Genomic DNA, 21,579 nt, shown 5'->3' with positions numbered 1-21,579 from the left:
GGAGCACCAAGGATGGCGGACCACCACCAGAAGCCAGGAAGAAGCAAGGAGGGATTCTAGCCAGAGTCTCAGCGCGCGGCCTGGCTGACACCTGGAGTTTAAGACCTCTGGCCTCCGGAACTGTGAGGGAATCCATTTCTGTTGGTTTAAGCCACCCAGTTGGTGGTACTTTGTTATGGCAGCCCTAGGAAAGTAATATACGTATTTCAAGTCTTCCTCTGAGTTTATAAAGGACAAAAGTAATTGATAGAGCAGTTGGCTCTCTATTTAGGGCTATTTTTCCAAGAAAGTTTTTCAGAATTTTTTTTTTTCTTCATGTTTGTTTATTTTTGAGAGATTAAGCAAGTGGGGGAGGGGCAGAGAGAATCCCAAGCAGGCTCTGCCGGGTCAGCACAGAGCCCAATGCAGGGCTTGAACTCACAAACTTGAGATCATGACCTGAGGTGAAACCAAGAGTCAGATGCTTAACTGACTGAGCACCCCAGTAAAGTGCTAATTCTAAGGATTCTAAGTGACTTTCACCAAAGTATGTATGTATTCCTGTTTTGAAGTTAACCCGTTATGAAAAATATACATTATGGCGGCCATGGAAATGCGGGAATAGACTCCCTGAGGAAAGGCAGTAAATAAGGCCGTAAATGCTGATCACGGAGCAGCCTTTGGTTGTCTTGGCCTCTGCAGGGATTTTATCAGCTAGAGTGGCCTTGCTCAGAGCCACATACCTCCTGCCATTCGGCACCACTCTGAGGGGCCCCTTGTGGCTCAGTTCCCTGTGGGCTGGCTGGGGCCATCTTTGGACATGCGTTGCTTCTCTCCTTCTCCCTCTGCTCCATCCCATTTCCTTTCCTTCCACAGGTGCTGATTTAAGCGCACTCCTTAACGAACATCCTGTATACTAAAAACTCCATTCTAGTGCTTCCTGGAGAACCAAATCGGTGACCTACAAACCAAAAATCAAAAGTAGTACTAGATTCTTCCTTAATAAAGCTGTGGGAGAAAACAACTCAAGATGGACCAGTTGCAAGTTATTTGGTAATTAAATTAGGTCAAACAGTTGTGCAAGGTGTCTTGGACGTAGCTGGTCGCTTTTCCAAAAACTGAGGGAGTACGATGCTTTCTAAGCTTCCTGCTGGAAACAATGGAAACTCAGAATTTGCAATTGGAAGACTCTGAAGAGCAAGTTTCAGATGTTATTAATTGAATGCAATGCAATGGCTTTAATTTCTTTATAACAATCTTTATTAAAAATGGTAATCTATAGTGGCCAAAAAATTGGAAACTAGTACAACTAATAGCTAATAATATAACATCGTATCACAAAAAGAAGCCACATCTTAACTATAAGCATGTTTCCTGATGACGATGACTGATGGAGCTCCGTTTTATTTCTTAAAAGAAACAGACTTTAAAAAAGATACACATTCAAGTAAGGTAGCCATTAAAGTGATTATTGCAAATTAACCCTAGAAAAATAGCTTGGAGGGAGGAGTAGGAAGCATACAACCAACAGAAATACAAGAAGCCCAGAAAAGCGTCCTAGATCATCAGGAAAATTCAGTCCCTAACAAAACAGTGAAGTTGTATTATAGTTAATATTAAAGTTATCATAGTAAAGTTAGTTTCCACAGAATTTCCTCTCACACATATGATCTCTGAATATACAACTCAGGTTTTCTCTCCCTAGCCGCAGTTAAGTAAGACTACCATTTCAGATGGCTACACAACTAGTCAAAGTACAGAAACCAGTTTCTCATAAATAATACACTTCAAAAGAAATTAAATGATCACACTTGCTGAGGACCAGCACTCATTATCTAGTTATCTCTGTTGTAGGATTATGGGTGTTTTAAGAGACAGTCTTATTTTGGAGTAACTCTAGATTTACAGGAAAACTGCAAAGATAGTAGAATCCCCACGTGCCTTCTCCCTGTTTCCATGGATGCCATCCTCTTACATCACCATGGTGTAGGTGTCAAAGCCAAGGAACCATTGACTATATTATACACCAGACTTACCCTTACCGTATCCTGACAGGGATACAGGAAATCACTGCTATTAACCTTGATCACTAGGTTAAGGTAGCTTCTGCCAGGTTTCTCTGCTACAAAGAAATGATTTTCCCTTTCTGTCTGCTAGAGGACAGCTACTAAGTCTAGCCATCTTTCAGAAAGGAAAGGAGTTTAAGCTCCACCTCCTGCAAGGGCGGGGGGAGCATCTATCTACCTGTTTTTTTGGAATTCTTCTGTAAGGAACATTATCTTTTCTCTATATAGGTGACTTTTTAAAATACTAGTTTTAAAAAAGACTTTTTGGTATGTATGAATTACTTTTATAAGAGAAAAAAAACCCCAAACACAGGATTTAAAAACAAAAAATCGACCAAGTATACATAGTTCTACATAATCATTATGAAGACAGGCAAGACATAGTATTTGGGATCTTTTTTATTTTTATACACATGACAAGATTTTACACCAAGAATAGTCAGTTAAATAGTACAAATTTACATTCATGAGGAATGTTAAAAAAAAATTCAACTAAAAAACCCACTTCTTTCTGTGACCCACAATCCCAACATTTTACAGTGCAGGGGTGAAGGGGGCTGGGGGGAGCATCCAAAACAAGTCTCTCCCAAAAGAAATGACTTAAATTTCACATTCCCTCTCCACACAGGATCCAAATGGTGAGAGTATAATTTATAATTCATCTTTTTCAGCTGTAGATTTCTGTGAAAATAAAAAAAAAAAAAAAAACTTAGACGACATTAAAAACTAGCAAAAAAAAAACCTTAGCTCACAGAAGGTACGTGTATGAAGAAACAATTGAAATGGGCCTAGCGTATTTCCATTATTTCAGCTGTAGGCTAGAACGACATTTGTCAATCTGCGGGATCATTTCGAACTTAACAGTAAGATAAATGACTCCTGAACAGAAATAATCAAAAATTTCCATCGGCCTCATGCTGCCATAGACGAAGGCAGAAGCCAGTGGCAGAGAATACAGAAGCCTTGTGGGCTAAGGGAAAATCTGTTTAACAATGTCTCAGGACTGGATGGCTAAAATAAAGGAACAAAAGGAGCGGGCAGCTGAAAGTATACACTTTAAACAGAAAAAAAGGAGCTGCTCCAGCTTTTGAATTTCATCATTAGATGCCTATTTTGGAGATTTCCTGTCTGACTTCTAGAAGCTATGCAGTCCTAATGACAGAACTGAAAATAAAAGTTTGCCTAGTTTTGCAAGAACTAAAATGCAAGTCCCATTCTTGACTTGCTATGTATACCTTTACTGTTTCCTGTTCTTCTTCATCTGCTCCTGCATCCATTTCTTCTTCTTCGTCCTGCTCTGTGTCTTCTGTGGTGTCCTCTGTTGTTTCTTCAGGTTCTTCTTCGGGTTCTTCTTCCACCTAAGGGCACCATTTATAAGCTCATTAATGGATCCAATACCTTGGATCTATTTCCACTTTGTTCATTCAAACGTACTAACATCAGAATTAACTTCACTCCTGTTTTATCCAGAACTGCACAGTAAATCCGCTAATTAGACTCAACAGTCAAGCTAGCAAAGGGAGACAGATAAAAAAAAAAAAAGATATAAAAGGGAATTTCTTATTAATTCTAGCACCGCGTGTGGCACTGGGGAGTCAAACATTTTATAAATTATTTCAAACCTTTGCATCAGGGTCAATGTTTAAACTGAGGCGAAGCATTCTTTCTATTCGATCTCCATAGGCTTTAGTGTCTGGTAACAGATATCCTGACCGTAGTGTTGCCGTTTCAAACAAAACCACAGCAAGATCTGAAACGGTCTTATCATCTTCATCTTCCTGAGATGAAAGAAGTGACATCTGATTAATATTAAAAGGTACAAAGTATCCCAACGAAAAGATGAAGGAGTATGGCTACAGTATTAATCACCTTCACTCGTCGAAGCATGTCTTTGATCAGGGGATGTCTGGGATTAATTTCAAATGTTTTCTTCTGGCTGGCATAGTAACTGGTAAGGGGTAAAAACGAACATTAACGTCAAACTTCAGGCTCCGTACATTTCCCACATTCTATAAATTTTTAAAATTATACATAGCTCTTGGAAAATTTATATCGCTACACGACACCGTGTTCTGCCTTTTAGTACCTTCTCCACGATGCCTTCACCAATATGGTTCCAAGACACATTAGTTGTTTCTTTATCTGAGCGGAGTTCCCAATGCATTCTAAATATACCTTCATACCGTTAGTTTTCTGTCAGCTGTGACTGGTCTCCCTCCTAGAGAGGAGGACAGGAGGAACTGCATCTACCCCTCGCGGGGTAAACCCATTACAGATGCAGAATTTAGAAGATTAAGACTTGGTTTGTTATCCTGACTGGTCTGAATGGCAAAAAGAGAGCAGTGATATCTATTCACTGTGGACAGACACAGCAGGTGTTTGCTCACTGAATGGAAGGGAACTTCCTGTTCATAATGACTGAAATAAATGAACATTTATTTAATGGCTACTATACTGTTACAACGGAATATAAGCAGAAACCTATTTTCCACCTTAACTTTATAATCTGTAAAGTCTTCAGGGGGATAAGACACAGAAGCAAGACACCATTTTTGCACTTTACTGTTGAAACATATATTAGGGAGTCTCACTAGATATGAAATATACTTCATATATACAGAGTTTTGAAATTGTGATCATGGAGACTACACTTGTGAGAAGAATCCTTCAGCTAGGCCTTGGGGAAAACATGAGCAGAGAGCAAACAGAAAGACATTCCAGATGGGAGACGGGAGAATAAAAGCAGGGAAGAAATCATTTTCAAGACCACTGCTGTGACATTACAATATAAATGTGACATATATATATTCCCTGAAAATAAAGGGCACCTGAAGACCCAGTGTACGTCCAGCACTCAGCCCTTGAGTTCATAAACTTGTTCACCCACGGGTCTTTTACCCTTTATTTTGCAGGGCATACTATTTGGGGAAGGAGGGATGGCAGTTAAAAAGCATGTAACTCATTTGACAAATGACAAGATCATTACCTCATCTGTTAACTATTAATATCTAAAAATGAAGTACACATACCAGGCCAAGGATATGCAAAAGCAATGGACAATATACGTAACAGACTGCATTTCCATTTGTAAATAAAAATACCTTAAAATAAATCATGAGTTCAACACCTTTCCTTTATCAATCTAATGTCAGAGGAATACCTCTGTAAACTTGTCTCCTCTTTTATCTAACCGATAGTGGTGGCCACTTAAAAACACATCAGTTCTTCGCTGGCATGGTCTACAAAAGGAAGGCTGGCTAAGAACGAATACCTTGCAGGGACCTTCCCAAGGATGCTTACTTTGTAGAGATGTCCTTGCCCGTCTGGTAGGCTTGAGCTTTCATGATTCTCTCCATGTTGCCAGACCACCCATACTGGCTGGCCACAAGAGCACAAGGAGACTCTGTCAGACGTTGAGATACCACGGCCTTTTCAATCTTAAGATAAGAAATCAAAAGTTAGATACATGTAAATACCAATAGTTAAGGTCATTCAGTAACTGCATTTCAATCCCTTAAGGATTCATCACTTAAGATCAAATACAAGCATAAAAATACCTCTTATTCAGATTCTTAGGAAACTCTCGACATTTAATAATAGAAATTTTTTTGGTCAAAAATAAACACCAACTTTTAAACACACAGAAGACTTAAATTCAACCAATAAAAATTTAAGTTACCACAAAGGCAGTATTAAACTACAGAAAACATTCAGTTACAAAAAAAAAAAAAAAATAACAGAACTGTACACAATAGCCATTATTATCCTTTTAATTCTTTGTAGTTTATAAACCTTTTTTTAAAGTAGGCTCTATTGGGGTGCCTGCGTGGCTCAGTCAGTTGAGCGTCCGACTTCGGCTGAGGTCATGATCTCACAGCTCGTGAGTTCGAGCCCCACGTCAGGCTCTGTGCTGACAGCCTGGAGCCTACTTCAGATTCTGTGCCTCCCTCTCTCTCTGCCCCAACCCACTCACATTCTGTCTCTGTCTCTCTCAAAAATATACATACATACATACATACATACATAAAGTAGGCTCTATACCCAATGTGGGACTCAAACTCAGGACACCGAGATCAAGAGGTGTTAAGCTCTACAGACTACTCTAACCAGGTGTCCCTGTAGTTTGTAATTTTAAGCTCATCCTCCCCAAAATTTAACCACTATATTAAATGTTGTTCTGTGCAACTTTTCCCGCTCTCTGCCCCTTCCCAGCTTGAGCTTTCTCTCAAAATAAAGAAACAAACGTTAAAAAAAATAAAATGCAGATGCTAAAATTTCACAGGTTTTAACTCCCAGAAGAATACCTTGTCCTTGAGAGCTTTATCTTTCATCCAATTGAGCAGAGGCTCAAATTCTTTCTCAACTGCTTCACGACTCTCCTTAGTTTTCTCACTTTCATCAAATTTCACTCCTTCCTTGGCAACATTCTGGAACCTTTTCCCATCAAACTCCGGAAGAGCCTGAATGCAGTATTCGTCCACAGGTTCTGTGAGATAAATCACTTCATAGCCCTTTTTCAGAAGTCGCTCAACAAATGGAGAAGATTCAGCCTATAAAATTAAGAAAGCGATAAAGTTTCCAAGTCTACCCCTGGTATATACCCCAGTAGCTACATTTATCTAGAACTAACAACCCCATTTTACAGGTGGGGAAATAAGAGGTGCAGAGAGTATAAATGACTTTCCTGTCAGTGGCTGAGCAGGCCTTATAATGACTCCAGGCCACCATCACAATTAAGTTCTTTTTTTTCTCAGGAGTTGGCTACATACCAGGATGCCTGACAGCTGGAGTTCAACTTACCTCTTTCCTGCTGGACCCAGCCATGAAGTAGATTTTGTCTTGTTTCTCCTTCATTCTTTCCACATACTGATCTAGACTCGTAATGTCACTTGGATGATGAGAAGACTGGAACCTAAGGAGTTTTGCAAGACGTGTTCGATTTGAGTGGTCTTCAATCACACCGAGCTTGATGTTGGTACCGAATTCTTTCCAAAAAGTATCATTGTACTTCTCATCAGCAATCTTCTTGATCATGTCCAGAGTTTTACGGACAAGCTTCTTTCTAATCACCTAAATACAATTAAAGAATAATTCATTAGTGAATGTGGTCTCAAACTTTTGAGAACCTTCCCTATGTGAGAGCATCGGGGAGCAGTGGTGAAAGATAGAAAGACACGGCCTCGTCACTGCCATTTCTCAAGTGGCAGGGAACGGTAAGCAATCTATGTGAGACTGAGCAGAAATGGGTTGTCAGTGGAAATAGTCCCAAGATTGTTTTAATGTTTATAAATGTTTAGAGAGCATGCAAGCAGGGGAGAGGGGTAGGGTGGGAGAATCTAGAGCAGTCTCTGTGCTCAGTGCAGAGCCTGACGCAGGGCTTGATCCCAGAACCCTGGAATGACCCCTCATGTTTATATTCTGGGTAGTGGTTCTGTGTGGGTGTTTACTACACAATTCACTCAACTTTTCTGTATGTTTGAAACTTTTATAAAATATTGGGTGAAAAACAATCAGATTCTTAGGATTTAATAATTCTAGAGTAAAATTAAGTTCTTCAGCTAAAGAGCCAAGGACTGGTCTCAAAATCTGGGGACTCTGTTAATGCTGCCTGTTCTTCACAGCCCACTCAAAGAGGAAAGAAACCAGCTAGTCTCTTCCCAGAGACACTCACCTTAAGCAGTTTATGTTGCTGAAGAGTTTCCCGGGAAACATTCAAGGGGAGATCATCTGAGTCCACCTTCAGATGGCAAAAGAAAGTTCAGTGAGCAACAGAAACACTGGGAAAAAAAATCCAAACCAACAAACCAAAAAAGTACTTCTGTTCCCTGCCTTTTTAAGCTTATTTATTTATTTAAAGAGGGTGGGAGGAAGTGGGGGAGAGAGGAAGAATCCCAAACAGGCTCTACAAGGTCAGCTTGGAGCCTGACTTGGGGCTCAAACTCACAAACTATGAGATCATGACCTGAGCCGAAGCCAAGAGTCAGACACTTAACTGACTGAGCCACCCAGGCGCCCCTCCCGTGTTTAACGACCCCTTTCCTCATAGTCTTCAGATACTTACAACACCCTTGACAAAATTAAGGTACTTGGGCATCATGTCATGGAAGTCGTCTGTGATGAATACTCGGCGCACATAGAGCTAAGCAGAGACCAAGAAAAGGTCACTTTCTGGAAATTATACCTTCAAATTTTAAACCCAGTCGTTACAACTTAAAAACTCACCTTAATGTAATCACTCTTCTTCGATCCATATTCATCAAACAGACCACGAGGAGCAGATGTAGGTACGAATAAAATGGATTTGAAGGTAACTTCCCCTTCAGCAGTAAAGTGGATGTAAGCCATGGGGTCATCACTTTCCTATGGAAAGTTGGCATTTAGTCATTCAAAGGCACCGGAAAAAGGCATTGCAAAGGCTAAGTGATTTATTATGTGGTAGACATTTAGTTTAGCATTTAACTAACAAGAGTCCCCTTACCAAACAAATGGGGGTGGAGAGAGGAATGTAGGGAAGAAACGGCTAGGACTGCTCTCCTATAAACTGGCTAGACATGGTGGTTTTGCTGATGACCGTCCACAGTGTCACTCAATCTCTTAAACTGGGGGAAAGATGCATGGGTCTAGGTTTCACATGTGTCAGAGAACAGGGTATGAAAGCCCTGATCCTATCTAAATAACAATATACAATGCTTCATGAGTGTACTGCTCAACCAGAAATAAGTACTCGGGAATACATTTCTTCCACTGGGATATGGACTAGAGCAGTGGATGTAAAGAGGTATGTAAATAAATCCTAAAGACGAATTCCCTAGATCTGCATTATCCACTACAGTACCCACATGTGGGTACTAACACTTGAAACGTGGCTAATCCGAATTGAGATACATGTTAAGTATGAAATCTACAACCAGACTTTGAAGATCCAGTACAAAACAAAACAAAGTAAAATGTGTTTAAGTTTTTAAATAATGATTACGTGTTGAACTATTTTGGGTATGTTAGGTTAAATCAGACTTATCATTAAAAATTAACTATGCCTGTTTCGACTTTAAAAAAAAACATGCTTCTAAGAAGTTAAGAATCACAGATGTGGCTCACATTAGGTTTTTTTTTTTTTTTTTAAAGCTTATTTAAGAGAGATCACGTGTGTGCAAGTGGGGAAGAGGCAGAGAGAGAGGTAGAGCAAGAGAATCCCAAGCACTTAAGAGTGTGGAGCCAGATGCGAGGCTCAAACCCAGAGATGGTGAAGTCAGACGTGCCACCCAGGCACCCCAGTAGCTCACATTCTATTTCTAATACAGCTGTCCTTGACGAAAGTACGTTATGTTTGTATACACCAGGACTAACTATGGTTCAAGAGAATAAAAGTGGAGTTCTAGTAGAACCAAGGGGAATTTTTAAGAGGTGAAATGTAAAAGATGGTTGGATGCTAACACGAGGAGAGCAAGGAAGGGATGGAATAAAGATTAAAGAACAAACATAACCGCAGAATATTAAGTTTTATCTAGCCATGCTAAGCTTATTAAACTATTCTGTTTAGTACAAAATGCTGTATGGGGAAATATGAACTTCAAACAATCCTAATCCATGCTAGTTTTAGATTCTTCACTTAAAAGATGGGATCAGTAAAAGGAAATAGGCAAAGAAACAGATTTAGTAATTATTCCTAAGAATATGACCTCACAATAAAGATCTGAGGTTGTAAACAGGCTCTTTAAAGGTGATGTTAAAAGCCAAATGAATAGGGGCGCCTGGGTGGCGCAGTCGGTTAAGCGTCCGACTTCAGCCAGGTCACGATCTCACGGTCCGTGAGTTTGAGCCCCGCGTCGGGCTCTGGGCTGATGGCTCAGAGCCTGGAGCCTGTTTCCGATTCTGTGTCTCCCTCTCTCTCTGCCCCTCTCCCATTCATGCTCTGTCTCTCTCTGTCCCAAAAATAAATAAACGTTGAAAAAAAAAAAATTTAAAAAAAGCCAAATGAATAAACCAACAAACAGCAAAATTAGACCTATAGACACAGAGAGCAAACGGATGGTTGCCAGAGAGGAGGAGTGGGGGATGGGCAAAATAGGTGAAGGGGAGCGGGAGGCACAGGCTTCCAGGTCTGGAACGACTAAGTCACAGGAGTAAAAGGTATAGCAGAAGGAATAGTCAATGGTACTGTAACAGCACTGTATGGGGACAGACGCTGGTGACATTCGTGGTGAACAGAGCATACTGTGGAGACACACGGACTTGGTGTTCTACACCTGAAACTAATGTAACATTTTGTCTCAACTATAATCAGATAAAAAATATTCATTCTTGGAAATGGAAAAAAGACCCAATGATGCTAAAAGCCATTCAATACAAGATATGATGTTCTATGGAAGTCATCTGCCTAAACACGAAGGCAGTTGTTAATCCTTTTGGTAACACAGACCTGTTGGCAATGTGGTGAAGCCTAGAGACTCCTTAAATTTTTAAGATGCATAATATAAAACAAACAAGATTAAACAGAAACCGACTGTGTTGAAAGAGTTATAACACCATTTAAAAATGTTTTGACTTAGTAATGTTCATCACGTTCTAAAGTAATATTTACCTTTGAAAATGATTTGTAGAAAGCTTTGTATTCATCATCTTCTACTTCTTTTGATGGTCTCTGCCAGATCGGTTTGATGTCATTCATAAGTTCCCAATCCCAGACAGTCTTTTCAACCTGAAGTTACAGGACATGATTAGCAGCCCCAGCACTCAGCAGCAGTTATACAGTACAAGTGCTACCTAGAACTTCAGGACATTGCAAACAAATGTGGGAAACACCAAAGGACACTCCTAATCTACTATGGGTCCTGACAGTGGGATCAAAAAAATCTCTCTCTCAAAAAAAAAAAGCCATTTTTCTCAACATTTAAGATTGATCTTTAACACAAAGAAGGCAATTGGTTATCATTACTATAACCAATGATATATATAAAAATGATCGGTGTTTGCTACTTAAAACTTTCCAGAGGTAGAAAACACAAACACTAACAAATAAACTTAGTCCTTGTTTTTAAAAGTTGGGTCTATGGACTTACCATTTGGAGAGAAAAAGCCCTTTAAGAATTAATGAAAACTGAACCCAGATCAGTCTGTGCATACTTGGATTTTTGTATTTTCTTGAACATACCTTAAACAGCATTTTAGTGTGGAGATGAACCAGACTTACTTTTTTGGTTTTTGGTTTTTTTTCCTCTTCTTCTTCTTCCACTGCAGCTTCATCATCAGAATCTTCCTTTTCTTCTTTTGCTGCTTCTTCTTCTTCCATGGGTTCCTCAACAGTTTCAGTCTAGTGAAGCAGAATTATGGTGAAATTCATTTATTTAATAATCCTGATTTCATCGAGGATATGAAACAAAATTACAGCTCCAACAAACAGGTCTTCCAGAAGAAAACCCGAGTATCCCCATACTGAAAGAGCAAACATGGCTCTTAAGGGTTAAAGATTTAAATATGTGCCAACGCAGCACATATGAATTTGTATCAATGTAGATTTACCTTGCTGCTCCACACATAAATAGGGAAGTTTATAAACTGTGAATATTTCTTGACAAGATTTTTAATTGTATCTAATTCAAGGTAATCAGATGCTTCTTCTTTTAAAACAAGGCTGTAAAGAAAACAAGACAGGTTTAGAAAGACATCCTTGGTTTAAAAGATTTGATTATAAATTAATCTAAATACCTTCCTGACAATGCTAACAGTTTGGCATAATCCAAGATGGCCCCTGTTTTTCATGTTAAAAACTCTCATCACCAGTGATGGTTTATGAGTCATATATGGCTCCATATACCAGATATGAGTACAACACAGGGAAGAATCTTCCTTGCATTCCTTGTGTGAAAAATATCCTTAGTCCCAAATAAAAAGTGCCAATGTCCCAACCTTCTCAACATGTTAGTTTTTTTGTTTTTCATTTGAAGAACTGACACGTTAAGCTAGCTCAAGGTGAGAAGGCACTGAAACATTCTGGAGAAAAAAATGGAATTACAAGCACTCTGATAGTTGCTCTCAAAACCAAATTATCATTATAGATAAGCAAATGCAGGGGTGCCTGGCTGGCTCAGCCAGAAGAGCAGGAGACATTTGACATCAGGGTCGTGAGTTCGAACACTGGGTGTAGACATTACCCAAAAATAAAATCTTAAAAAAAAAAAAAAAAGCCTCTCCTATAGTGAACCCTTAATAAAAACATGTTCCTTAAAAAAGCTACAAAACTAATCCAAAATAGTGTTCATATCTCCACTGACCAAAACAGTCAACCAGCCACATTTTATTTAAACAAAACTTAAGGTTAGTTCTTTAGTTGCACAGTCATACTGGACAGTGCAGGGGTGGAGTATTTCCAGAGTTCGACTGAACAGCACTGGCTTCGATAACTCTAACACTGAAAGCTGCAGTTGTTTCCTCTTCTTCCTCACTTACTGTCCTTTCTGCAGGAATCCTCCTCCACTCACCAAACACCTCAGAACATACCTTCAGACCCAGTGGGGAGCCCATGTACGGGAGTGTCCCTAATAAACAGGGGCAATGTTGTATCATGGGTCTCTTTTTTTTTTTAATTTTTTTTTTAATGTTTTTGTTTATTTTTCAGACAGAGAGAGACAGAGCATGAATGGGGGAGGGGCAGAGAGAGAGGGAGACACAGAATCAGAAGCAGGCTCCAGGCTCTGAGCCATCAGCCCAGAGCCCGACGTGGGGCTCGAACCCACGGACCGCGAGATCATGACCTGAGCTGAAGTCGGACGCTTAACCAACTGAGCCACCCAGGTGCCCCTATCATGGGTCTCTTCTTGCTTCAAAAAGCTTACAATGTAGTAGCATCACCAACAGGTAGATAGTTCATGATGACAAAGCTTAGAGAGTGGCCAAGTCTCTGGTTTCAGAGCAATATCTGGGTGATGAGGGGCTGGAGGAGAGTGCAGTTGTGGATCCAAGTTGAAGCTGATGGTTACATCTCAGACATATTTAAAAGGCAATTAGATATATGAGTGCAGAGCCCAGTAGGAACATATAGACCAAGGGTTTGCCAACTATGGCTGGCACCTGTAAGAAATTTTACTGGGACACACCCTTATCGTATATTGTCTATGGTCGCTTTCCAGCAAGAACATCAGAGTTGTGTGACATGTGACAGATCCTACCATCCAAATGCTTAAAAACATTTACAAGCTGGTCCTTTAGGAAAAAGTCAGCTGACCTCTGATCCAGACTAAGAATACAGATTTGAGGACCCTGAGCGAGAACTGGAAGCTGAATCCATGACGGTAGGAAGGCTGCATAAGGAACACAAAGGTAAGGAGAAAGGGCTGAAGAGTTACCTTTGAGAGATACTGTCAACATTTAAGCAACAGGGAAAGAAACGAAAAGATACCCAGGGTCACTGAAACTACGCGATTGTCTTAAGGGGTATGCAGTAGACACCAAAACACAAGAGGAAAACTAAGAACAAAAGGACTCTATTGCTGGGACCAATGTGAATTAAAACCCCCCTGAATCCAATGGATTTAGCAACAAGATTACTGAGGACTTATTTCAATGGAAACGTGGTGGATACAGTCATGATATGCCTGACAGTAGACGGGGGTGTGGCACTACCTGCCTCTCTTCCTTCCCCACGGAGACTTGAACATGTTTAGGTTTTGATGGTAAAGAGGGAGCATGTGGGAAAGGCTGCCTTTAAACGATGGGGCTGGAATTAATTCATGCTTAGCCTCTGAGGAGGGAGGAGGAGAGAAGCAGCAGATTGGACGTAATGACCAGCTTTAGGGAACAATGCAGAATACCTCCCTTGCAGTAGCAAGGACAGAAGCACATGTACTAGTTAGTACTTACTGGATGCTCCTTTCATGATCTCATTCAATCCTCACAAAATTTCTCATAAGGGTATGCGGGCTAGGGCTAATTTAAGGCTAGGAATAGAAAGAGTAGGTAGCAACTGAATTGTTTGAAGGCTTCTATTTCATTGGTCTAATAGAAGATGAAGTCATATATATAAGGTAGAACCTTGACCTCATCACTTTGTCTTCTCTTTAGTTTGTCCAGTCTAGACTTTCAGTTCCTTAAATGGGCCTCTTGCCTTTGGAACTTCCAACATATACTGTGCTTGCTTCCTAGAATATCTGAATCTAACTTACCCTTATTTCAGCAAGCTCCCCCCAACTTTAAAAAAAGATTACTTTTTAATGTTGGTTTATTTTGAGAGTGAGAGCGAGAGAATCCGAAGCAGGCTCCACACTGTCAGCACAGTCATTTAGATTGTGAGATAACGATCTCGGCCAAACCCAAAAGTTGGACACTTAACCGACTGAGCCCTTCAGGTGCCCCTCAAGATTTTATTCTTGTTTTATAAATAAAGTTTATTTATTTATTTTGAGAGAGGGAAAGAGAGAGAGAACACAAGCAGGGGAGGGGTAGAGAGAAAGAATTTCTGACTGTCAGCGCAGAGCCTGATATGGGGCTCGAACTCAAGAACTGTGAGATCATGAGCTGTGCCAAAATCAAAAGTCAGACGCTTGACCAACTGAGCCACCCAAGGGCCCCGAGACTTTAAGTCATCTCTACATTCAATGTGGGGCTCGAACTTACAATCCCGAGGTCACGAGTAGCACGTTCTACTGACTGAGTCAGTCAGGCGCCCCCAGAAGGTCCTCCTGATAAAGGAAGTGTGCTCTAGCTTCCTTTCTGGAATTTGTGAAATTATTTCACATTCTTCTTTACTCGAGCCTCATGGAAGCATGGATTGCACTGGTCTTACTCTCTACTGAGTTCTAAACCCTAGCAGGTAATAGGCACTCAAATTGTTATCTGCAGAATAAATGCTGGGTAAAGGATTTGAAGAAAAATGGCAGTTTCACGCAGAGAAAGCACTCGTCAAGTTTCACTCACTGATCAGCCATCCATGTTACCTGCAGGAGACTGTCCTGATTACCCTTACTTATTCACTCTTATAAATATCTGCAAGCGTTAGGCTCTGGGAATGGAACGTTCAACCAAATGTGTGCTTTTGTGGAACTTCCATCTAGATAATCTCACCTGTGGCTCAGCACCCTACGACATTAGCGCCTCTTGGGACATTGTTTTTCTATCTCTTTGTAGTTAAGACAGGATATTTACCTCTGTTCTTCTAACGCCTAACAGAGGGCACTGGGGCATGACTATTAGCGACGTGTCCTAAGGAGAGCAGGAGCTAGGACTAACAAAGGCAGAGTAAGGGAAATTGGGAACAATAAATCAGTAGAAGTATTAAAATGCACTCATGTAATTAATCTCAATTAAATGAGCACTTATGAAAATGAAGACAGAACTATTCGCTTCCTCAGTGAAGAAAACTGGTCAGAATGATAGATACATGCTTTTCTACATTCTGAATACTTAAAAATTCTTATATTGAAAAATTTAAAACTGAATTATGAAAAAAAAAGTGGAGAATGTAGGCACATTTTCACCTGGCAGGAAGAAAAAAGTCAAATGACCTCGAGATACGATTTCTCTGATGTGGCCCAAAGCTGGCAGCTTCATACGGACATTCCAGGAGTATTAAGCAAGTAGAAGTATCCTGTTGTATTTGTTGGGGGGCAGGGGAGAGGCAGGAAACTGTTCTCCTTCACATGCTATAAACACCAAGAGATGCTGGGCAGAAGGTCTGCCTCATCTATACAGACAACAGTTACTGGCTTAAACCAAACTCCGATTTGGATTCAATAATTTACAACCATCCTCAAACGAGACATTCTCTTCAGAAGGACTTTCATTAACTTTCTTCAAGCTCTGTATTTGCACCTGGTCTCTCCAACCTGTCCCCAACACCAGTTACTCCCATAGTTGAGTACTTTCAGTGGTCACCCAGAGAGTCTCCTCTCATCCAGTCTTGCCACCCTCCATATCTTCAGAAAACCTTAAAAAAGCTGATCAGAAATTCTATGATTAACCACTACCAACTGAGAGGAATTTCTTTAATCCCTTGAACAGCTGTGCCTCTATGCCTTTACATCCACTGACGCTTCTTTCCCAAGACTTGCTTCCCTGGAAATCCTCAATCAACCCATTGCTGTGAGACCTCCAAACTGCCTTCTCCCCTAGAAGAATTAACCCTTTGGACTTTTTGCTCTCTGTGTACAGCAGCTATCATAACTCTTTGTGTCTGGGCCTCAGGAGGGCCTCCAAAGATTTCCTCAAGTGATGAGAACAGGTCAATTTCCTCATTGTACAGGCAAGGAATGAAGGCCCAGAATAAGCTGCTTGCTCAGAGTCAAGATCCTCACCAGGACTGTTAATTCTCATTAGGAATTAGTAACACTCACGTAATTGTTGTTCCCCGTCCCAGGGTGTTTCCTCTTGGGTCAGCAATCACAGAAAATTCATTGGAGTCAGATTCCCAGATGTGCTGGGTATCGTTGTTGTGTTTCGACGTGACAATAACCTTGTCAGCCACGAGGAAGGCAGAATAGAAGCCAACACCAAACTGGCCGATCAATTCAGAAGTCGACTGGCCATCTTCTTGTGCCTCAGTCATTTTGTTTAAGAACTCGCTGGTTCCAGATTTGGCTATGGTGCCAAGGTTTTTAACCAACTCTTCCCGGGTCATCCCTACACCGGTGTCTGTCACATGCAGCAGGTTCTTCTCCTTGTCACACTGAAAGGCAAGAACGGGATAGTTAGATATGCTTAATACTCACTGCACGACAAGTAAACGGTAAGCTATAGATTCAGAACTACCCGCTTTTGGCCACATCAATTCCCATACAGAAAACTAAACTGGGTTATTTTTCCTTATACTATTTTATGGCCTACTGTCTCTTACACATGAGCATCTTGATAGAGAAAATCTTAAGTTCCAGTGTATTTGAGAAAGCAGCAATATAAAGAAGGCAGAGACTAGTCTAAATGTCAAAGGGCAGAGACAGACCTAAATAAAACAAGTTATTTCTGAAGAAAAACTTTCAAGAAAAATAAAATTCTATATTTTGCCTATTTCTTTCAGAGAAAATAAAAGGATTCAAAACTTCTCTATTTGCAATTTGTGGTGATAAATGTCCTTCACTAAATATTCCCAGCTCTCTGCCTTCTGGAAACATAGTAGGAATATACTTCATTCTTGGTTATTAAGGCCATGTGACTGGTTCTGGCCAATGAGCTGCCAAGTGGGAGGGAGTCAGGAATGTAGCTTTCAGGCTAGAGCCTTTAAAGGATGGGAGACCCTCCAAGTGCTCTCTCTGCACCATGGCAACCAGCTACACTCCAGATGGTGGCTACTCAATTGGCCTGTGTCCGGGAATGAGGATGATACAAAGCAAAGGCCACAGTGGCCTTGATGGAGGATTTAAGCCAGGGGTTAGCAAACTTCTTTGGAAAAAGGGCCAGAGAGGAAGTATTTTAGGCTTGTGAGCCATATGGTCTCTGTCACAACCACTCAAACCTAATGTGTAGTGCAAAGGCAGTCATAGATAACACACAAATAGGCATGGCTGTGTTTTGATAAAACTTTATTTATAAAAAGAAACAGCAGGTTGGATTTGGCCCACAGCCATATTTTGTTAAACTCCAATTTAAGCCCCTAGGCTTGGCAATTATTTCCCACTGCAGCATAACCTGGCCTATCCTGATTGACGGAGATTGCCTATCGCTAAGGATTCTTTTTGCTTTAAATCTGTTTTAAGCTTACCTTAATTTTGACAGTTAGTTCCTCATTTCCAGCAAGAGCATTTTCATCAGTCAGTGATATTAACCTTATCTTATCTAAAGCGTCAGAAGCATTTGAAATCAGTTCTCTCAAGAAAATCTAAATGGAAGCCAGAGTTAACACACACTTAGATTAGCCTCAAGATCCACAAAACATCAGATTTAATGTCAAATCCATTTTACTTCTCCTCTGTACTCCAGAAAGCACTCTATGAAATAAGACTCCTTATGGTACAGAAGTGGCTTTACTCTCTTGGTAAAAGGAGGTACACAGCTCTTTACACAAAGAACTGTAGCGACCATAAAGGATACCTAAACAGGTAAGAGTAGTTAACACCTTTCTGTATGCAACACACAGGGCTGTCCGTGTGAATGCCCTCAGGACTATTTGGCAGGCTATGACCATATTTGGAGGGGAAAGGAAAAAGGTAAAAATGTCTAACAACCCCCCCCCCCCACCATAGGGAGCATTTTTATATATACATACTAGGTATTTAAACTTTGCTAATAACTACTTACCTGAAATTCCTATGTAAGTACATTTACTATGAGGGTAAATGAGTATGCTATTGTACAGAGACAAAATAATATTACCCACATGTTGCTTACCTCTTTATTTTTATACAATGAATTAATAATAAGTTTCATCATTCGATTAACTTCAGCTTGGAAGGCAAATTTTTCTGATTTCTCTCTAAGTTCTCTTATTTGGGATGCATTTAATCCATCCAACTGAATAGCTTCTTCCTCTCTAAAGAAATAAATTTGACAAACAAATAACTGCCTTGCTTATTTAGTTCTCTCCAAAACATAGATCTATGAGAGCCCAGTGGTCTTGTAAGATTGCCCTAAGGGTTAAAGGGGTAAAATGGAAACCTTTATAAAATATTACTAACCCGCTATTTCTATCTTTTTGCCACAATAAAATTTTACCACCTTAACAACTGAGCTAGAATACTTGGTTCTTTTTTTTTTTTTTTTTTGGGACAGAGAGAGACAGAGCATGAACGGGGGAGGGGCAGAGAGAGAGGGAGACACAGAATCGGAAACAGGCTCCAGGCTCTGAGCCATCAGCCCAGAGCCCGACACGGGGCTCGAACCCACGGACCACGAGATCGTGACCTGGCTGAAGTCGGACGCTTAACCGACTGCGCCACCCAGGCGCCCCGAATACTTGGTTCTTAAAATTGTCAGGAAAATAAACCCAACTTTCCTCTACTAAAAATAAAAAGCAAAACCATTTATATGTTCCCTCACATGTGGGACCGCCTCTTTGCCTGGGAAGCTTTGGCCTCTAATGGCCTACAAAATTGCCAATTAAGTCCTAAGGGGCCAACTTTGAAAACACCGCTCATTTGAGAGCAATCTTTTTTAAAGTTACTACATTCAGGGGTTCCTGGCTCGCTCAGCCGGTAGAGCATGAGACTTGTGATATGTGGGTCCACACTGGGGGCAAGAGGTTACTTAAAAATTACTAAGTTTACACACTTACCGAATATAAAGCCAACCGGTCTGGGAAAAGTCACAGAGCTAGTGTCCCACAATCTAGTTACCAGAACAGTTTTCAAAAGAAATTCATCCCCTTGTGACCCGTCATTCCTAGGCGCAAGTTAGGACCTACTCAGGGATGAACATGCTCACTGCCCTGACCTTTTAGGTATTTAAATTTGGGGTGTTACAGGTCATCCGGACCTTTGAAGAAAAGACAACAAAAGAAGCGACTATATTCCAGTATTCACAAGGGCCCAACCATACAGTTTCAAAAGAACACAAACCTCTGTACAACTTCATCATCTGTCCTTGAGCCTTCTCTACTTTTGCCCAGATCCTCTTCCACTGTACCATCCACGTCCACTTCATCATCAGCCTGGACTGACCCTGCAGGAAGATTTAACACCAGAAAACTCGTAACCATTTTGCTTCGGGTACTTCTCAGAAGGAGTATGACCAAACAGGGCAAGGGTAAGGTTGCAAAATTCAGGGGGTAAGTATGGGAGGTGGGCACGGGAGAACGGATCCGCTAGTTTTCAACACCCAATGTAAACCCCACTTGGCATACTTTTTACATGTAAATTTAAGTTCAGACACGGGGCCCTCCAGTAGATTCTGAAATGCGGAGGCTGGGGCGGGCATCACGTCTCTAGAGCAGCCCTGGGAAGCTTTATAAATAAAGTTTAGCAGATTTGATACCAGGTCCCTTCTACGTTCACACGTGTTGCGCAGGCCAAGGCATGGCCTCCCAAGTGACCACGCCAAAACTTAGGCCTCCAGTATCACGGATCAGAATACAAATAGAATTGGCGCAACCTCTGGCGAGAGGAACTGAAATCCGGCCCAACTGAGCGGGGGGGAGAGAGGTGATGAGATTCTGACATGGTAAGAAGCTCGCAAAAGTGAAGCAAACACGCTGACACCGCCTTTCTTCTGACTCAGAGCCCCACGCTCCCCAGACCAGCCCCTAAGAAAGGAAACGCGGGGTCAAAGACTCGGAAGACTGGGTGGCGGGGCGCGGGAGGGGGGGTGGGGGTCCTCAAGCTCAGATGGCCGAAGGCTCCTGCGTCTGACAAAAGTCCTCCGGAATGGGCACCCGCAATGCTCCCGGGGGACCAAGAGCCCGAGAGGCGCCCCACCCCAAGTTGGCTGAGACCTCTAGGCGCGAATATTAGGAGATCTGCAAGGGATTTAAATGTTCTCGGTTCTCGTTCTTCTTTCCACAGGAAGAGGAGAGTGCGCGAACTCCCTCGAGCCGAGCCTCTTTCGAGGAAAGGCGATGGATCCCTCTAGGCCCAACGGAGGCCCCGCTATCCCCCTCCTGGGCTCAACGCCCCCAGAACCTTCGAGAAGAGGCCGCGCTGGAAGGGGGGCGTCCGGGGGTGCCCGCTCCTCCGAGATCACTCACCGAAGGTCAGTAGGACGCAGCAGAGGCCCAGCACCCACAGGGCCCTCATAGCGCGCGGCCGGTGAGAGTCTCAAGTCCCTTTTGATCGCAGGAGCCGCCTCCACCTCCCACCACGGGGCTCAGATCCTCACACCGCAAGCCGCGCGGTCCGCCCACTACCCCCCAAACAGGTCGGGCCGCTTTTCACCCCAGCCTCTCGCGGGCGGGGGACGGGAAACACGAACCCACCAATGGTGCCGCACCACGCACCCTCTGCACCCAATGGGGACTCGTGGGGGGGACCGCAGTAAACCAATCGGAGCTGTCCAGGTGCGGTGCCCGATGCCCGAAGCGTGGCTCCCTCCGATTGGTCAACCTTAGCTTCTCTTTTCCAATCAAATGGCTCCGCGGGCCCCTCTCACACAGGACCGCCCCTTTGCCTGGGAAGCTTCGGCCTCCAAGTGAAACGACCCAATGAACGTCAGCACTGAACACATCCTCTCTTTTGGAGAGGTCGCAGAGGAACCACTTCCGGATCCTCGAGCGCGTTTATTCCGTGACCAGGGGAAACGGTAGTCATGGCAACGGTTCTTCACTCTTTCCCGGTCTACCGTGGGGTCACGGTGGGAATGATTCCAGCGCGACTTTTCGCCGTCAGCTTTCTCTTTGGCAGTGCTTCTGGGGAAAGAGAAACACGTGAGAGGTTGAAAATCGCCCGAGCACTTTTTAGATGGGAGTGGTGAGAAACTACAATTACCGGCATGCAACGCACAGGGGTGGGGGAGGTACACTGTATTGAATGCTGGGAATCGTAGTCTTTGGACTTCGGGCCAGCTGCGTAGCTTGGCTCTTCCGCATTTTCCAACGTGTCTTTGCGGGAATTCGGTGCTGCGTGGTTTAGAATTTACGTCTCGTTCTGTTTGTAGTCAATGTCTGTACTTATTCCAGGACTCT

The 21,579-nt window shown here is 42.1% G+C and overlaps 1 protein-coding gene across 1 annotated transcript; it reads right to left on the bottom strand.

Annotated features, from left to right (window-relative positions):
- Positions 1-2,426: 2,426 nt before the first annotated feature.
- On the bottom strand, positions 2,427-21,100 carry HSP90B1 (heat shock protein 90 beta family member 1). The gene is made up of 18 exons (XM_043562358.1): positions 20,647-21,100; positions 19,523-19,625; positions 18,357-18,498; positions 17,731-17,847; positions 16,370-16,701; positions 11,565-11,676; positions 11,236-11,355; positions 10,627-10,743; positions 8,268-8,405; positions 8,107-8,184; positions 7,717-7,782; positions 6,846-7,115; positions 6,350-6,595; positions 5,346-5,482; positions 3,915-3,993; positions 3,668-3,823; positions 3,281-3,403; positions 2,427-2,726 (listed from the first exon to the last, which is right to left on the bottom strand). Exons 1-18 carry the CDS (start codon positions 20,693-20,695, stop codon positions 2,697-2,699), a joined length of 2,415 nt encoding a protein of 804 aa, XP_043418293.1. The 5' UTR covers positions 20,696-21,100; the 3' UTR covers positions 2,427-2,696.
- Positions 21,101-21,579: the final 479 nt, after the last annotated feature.

This window comes from Prionailurus bengalensis, chromosome B4 (assembly GCF_016509475.1).
Source record: "Prionailurus bengalensis isolate Pbe53 chromosome B4, Fcat_Pben_1.1_paternal_pri, whole genome shotgun sequence".
Lineage (NCBI taxonomy): Eukaryota > Metazoa > Chordata > Mammalia > Carnivora > Felidae > Prionailurus > Prionailurus bengalensis.
Note: the sequence above shows the minus strand (reverse complement) of the source record. Positions and strands in the feature narration are given on the sequence as shown.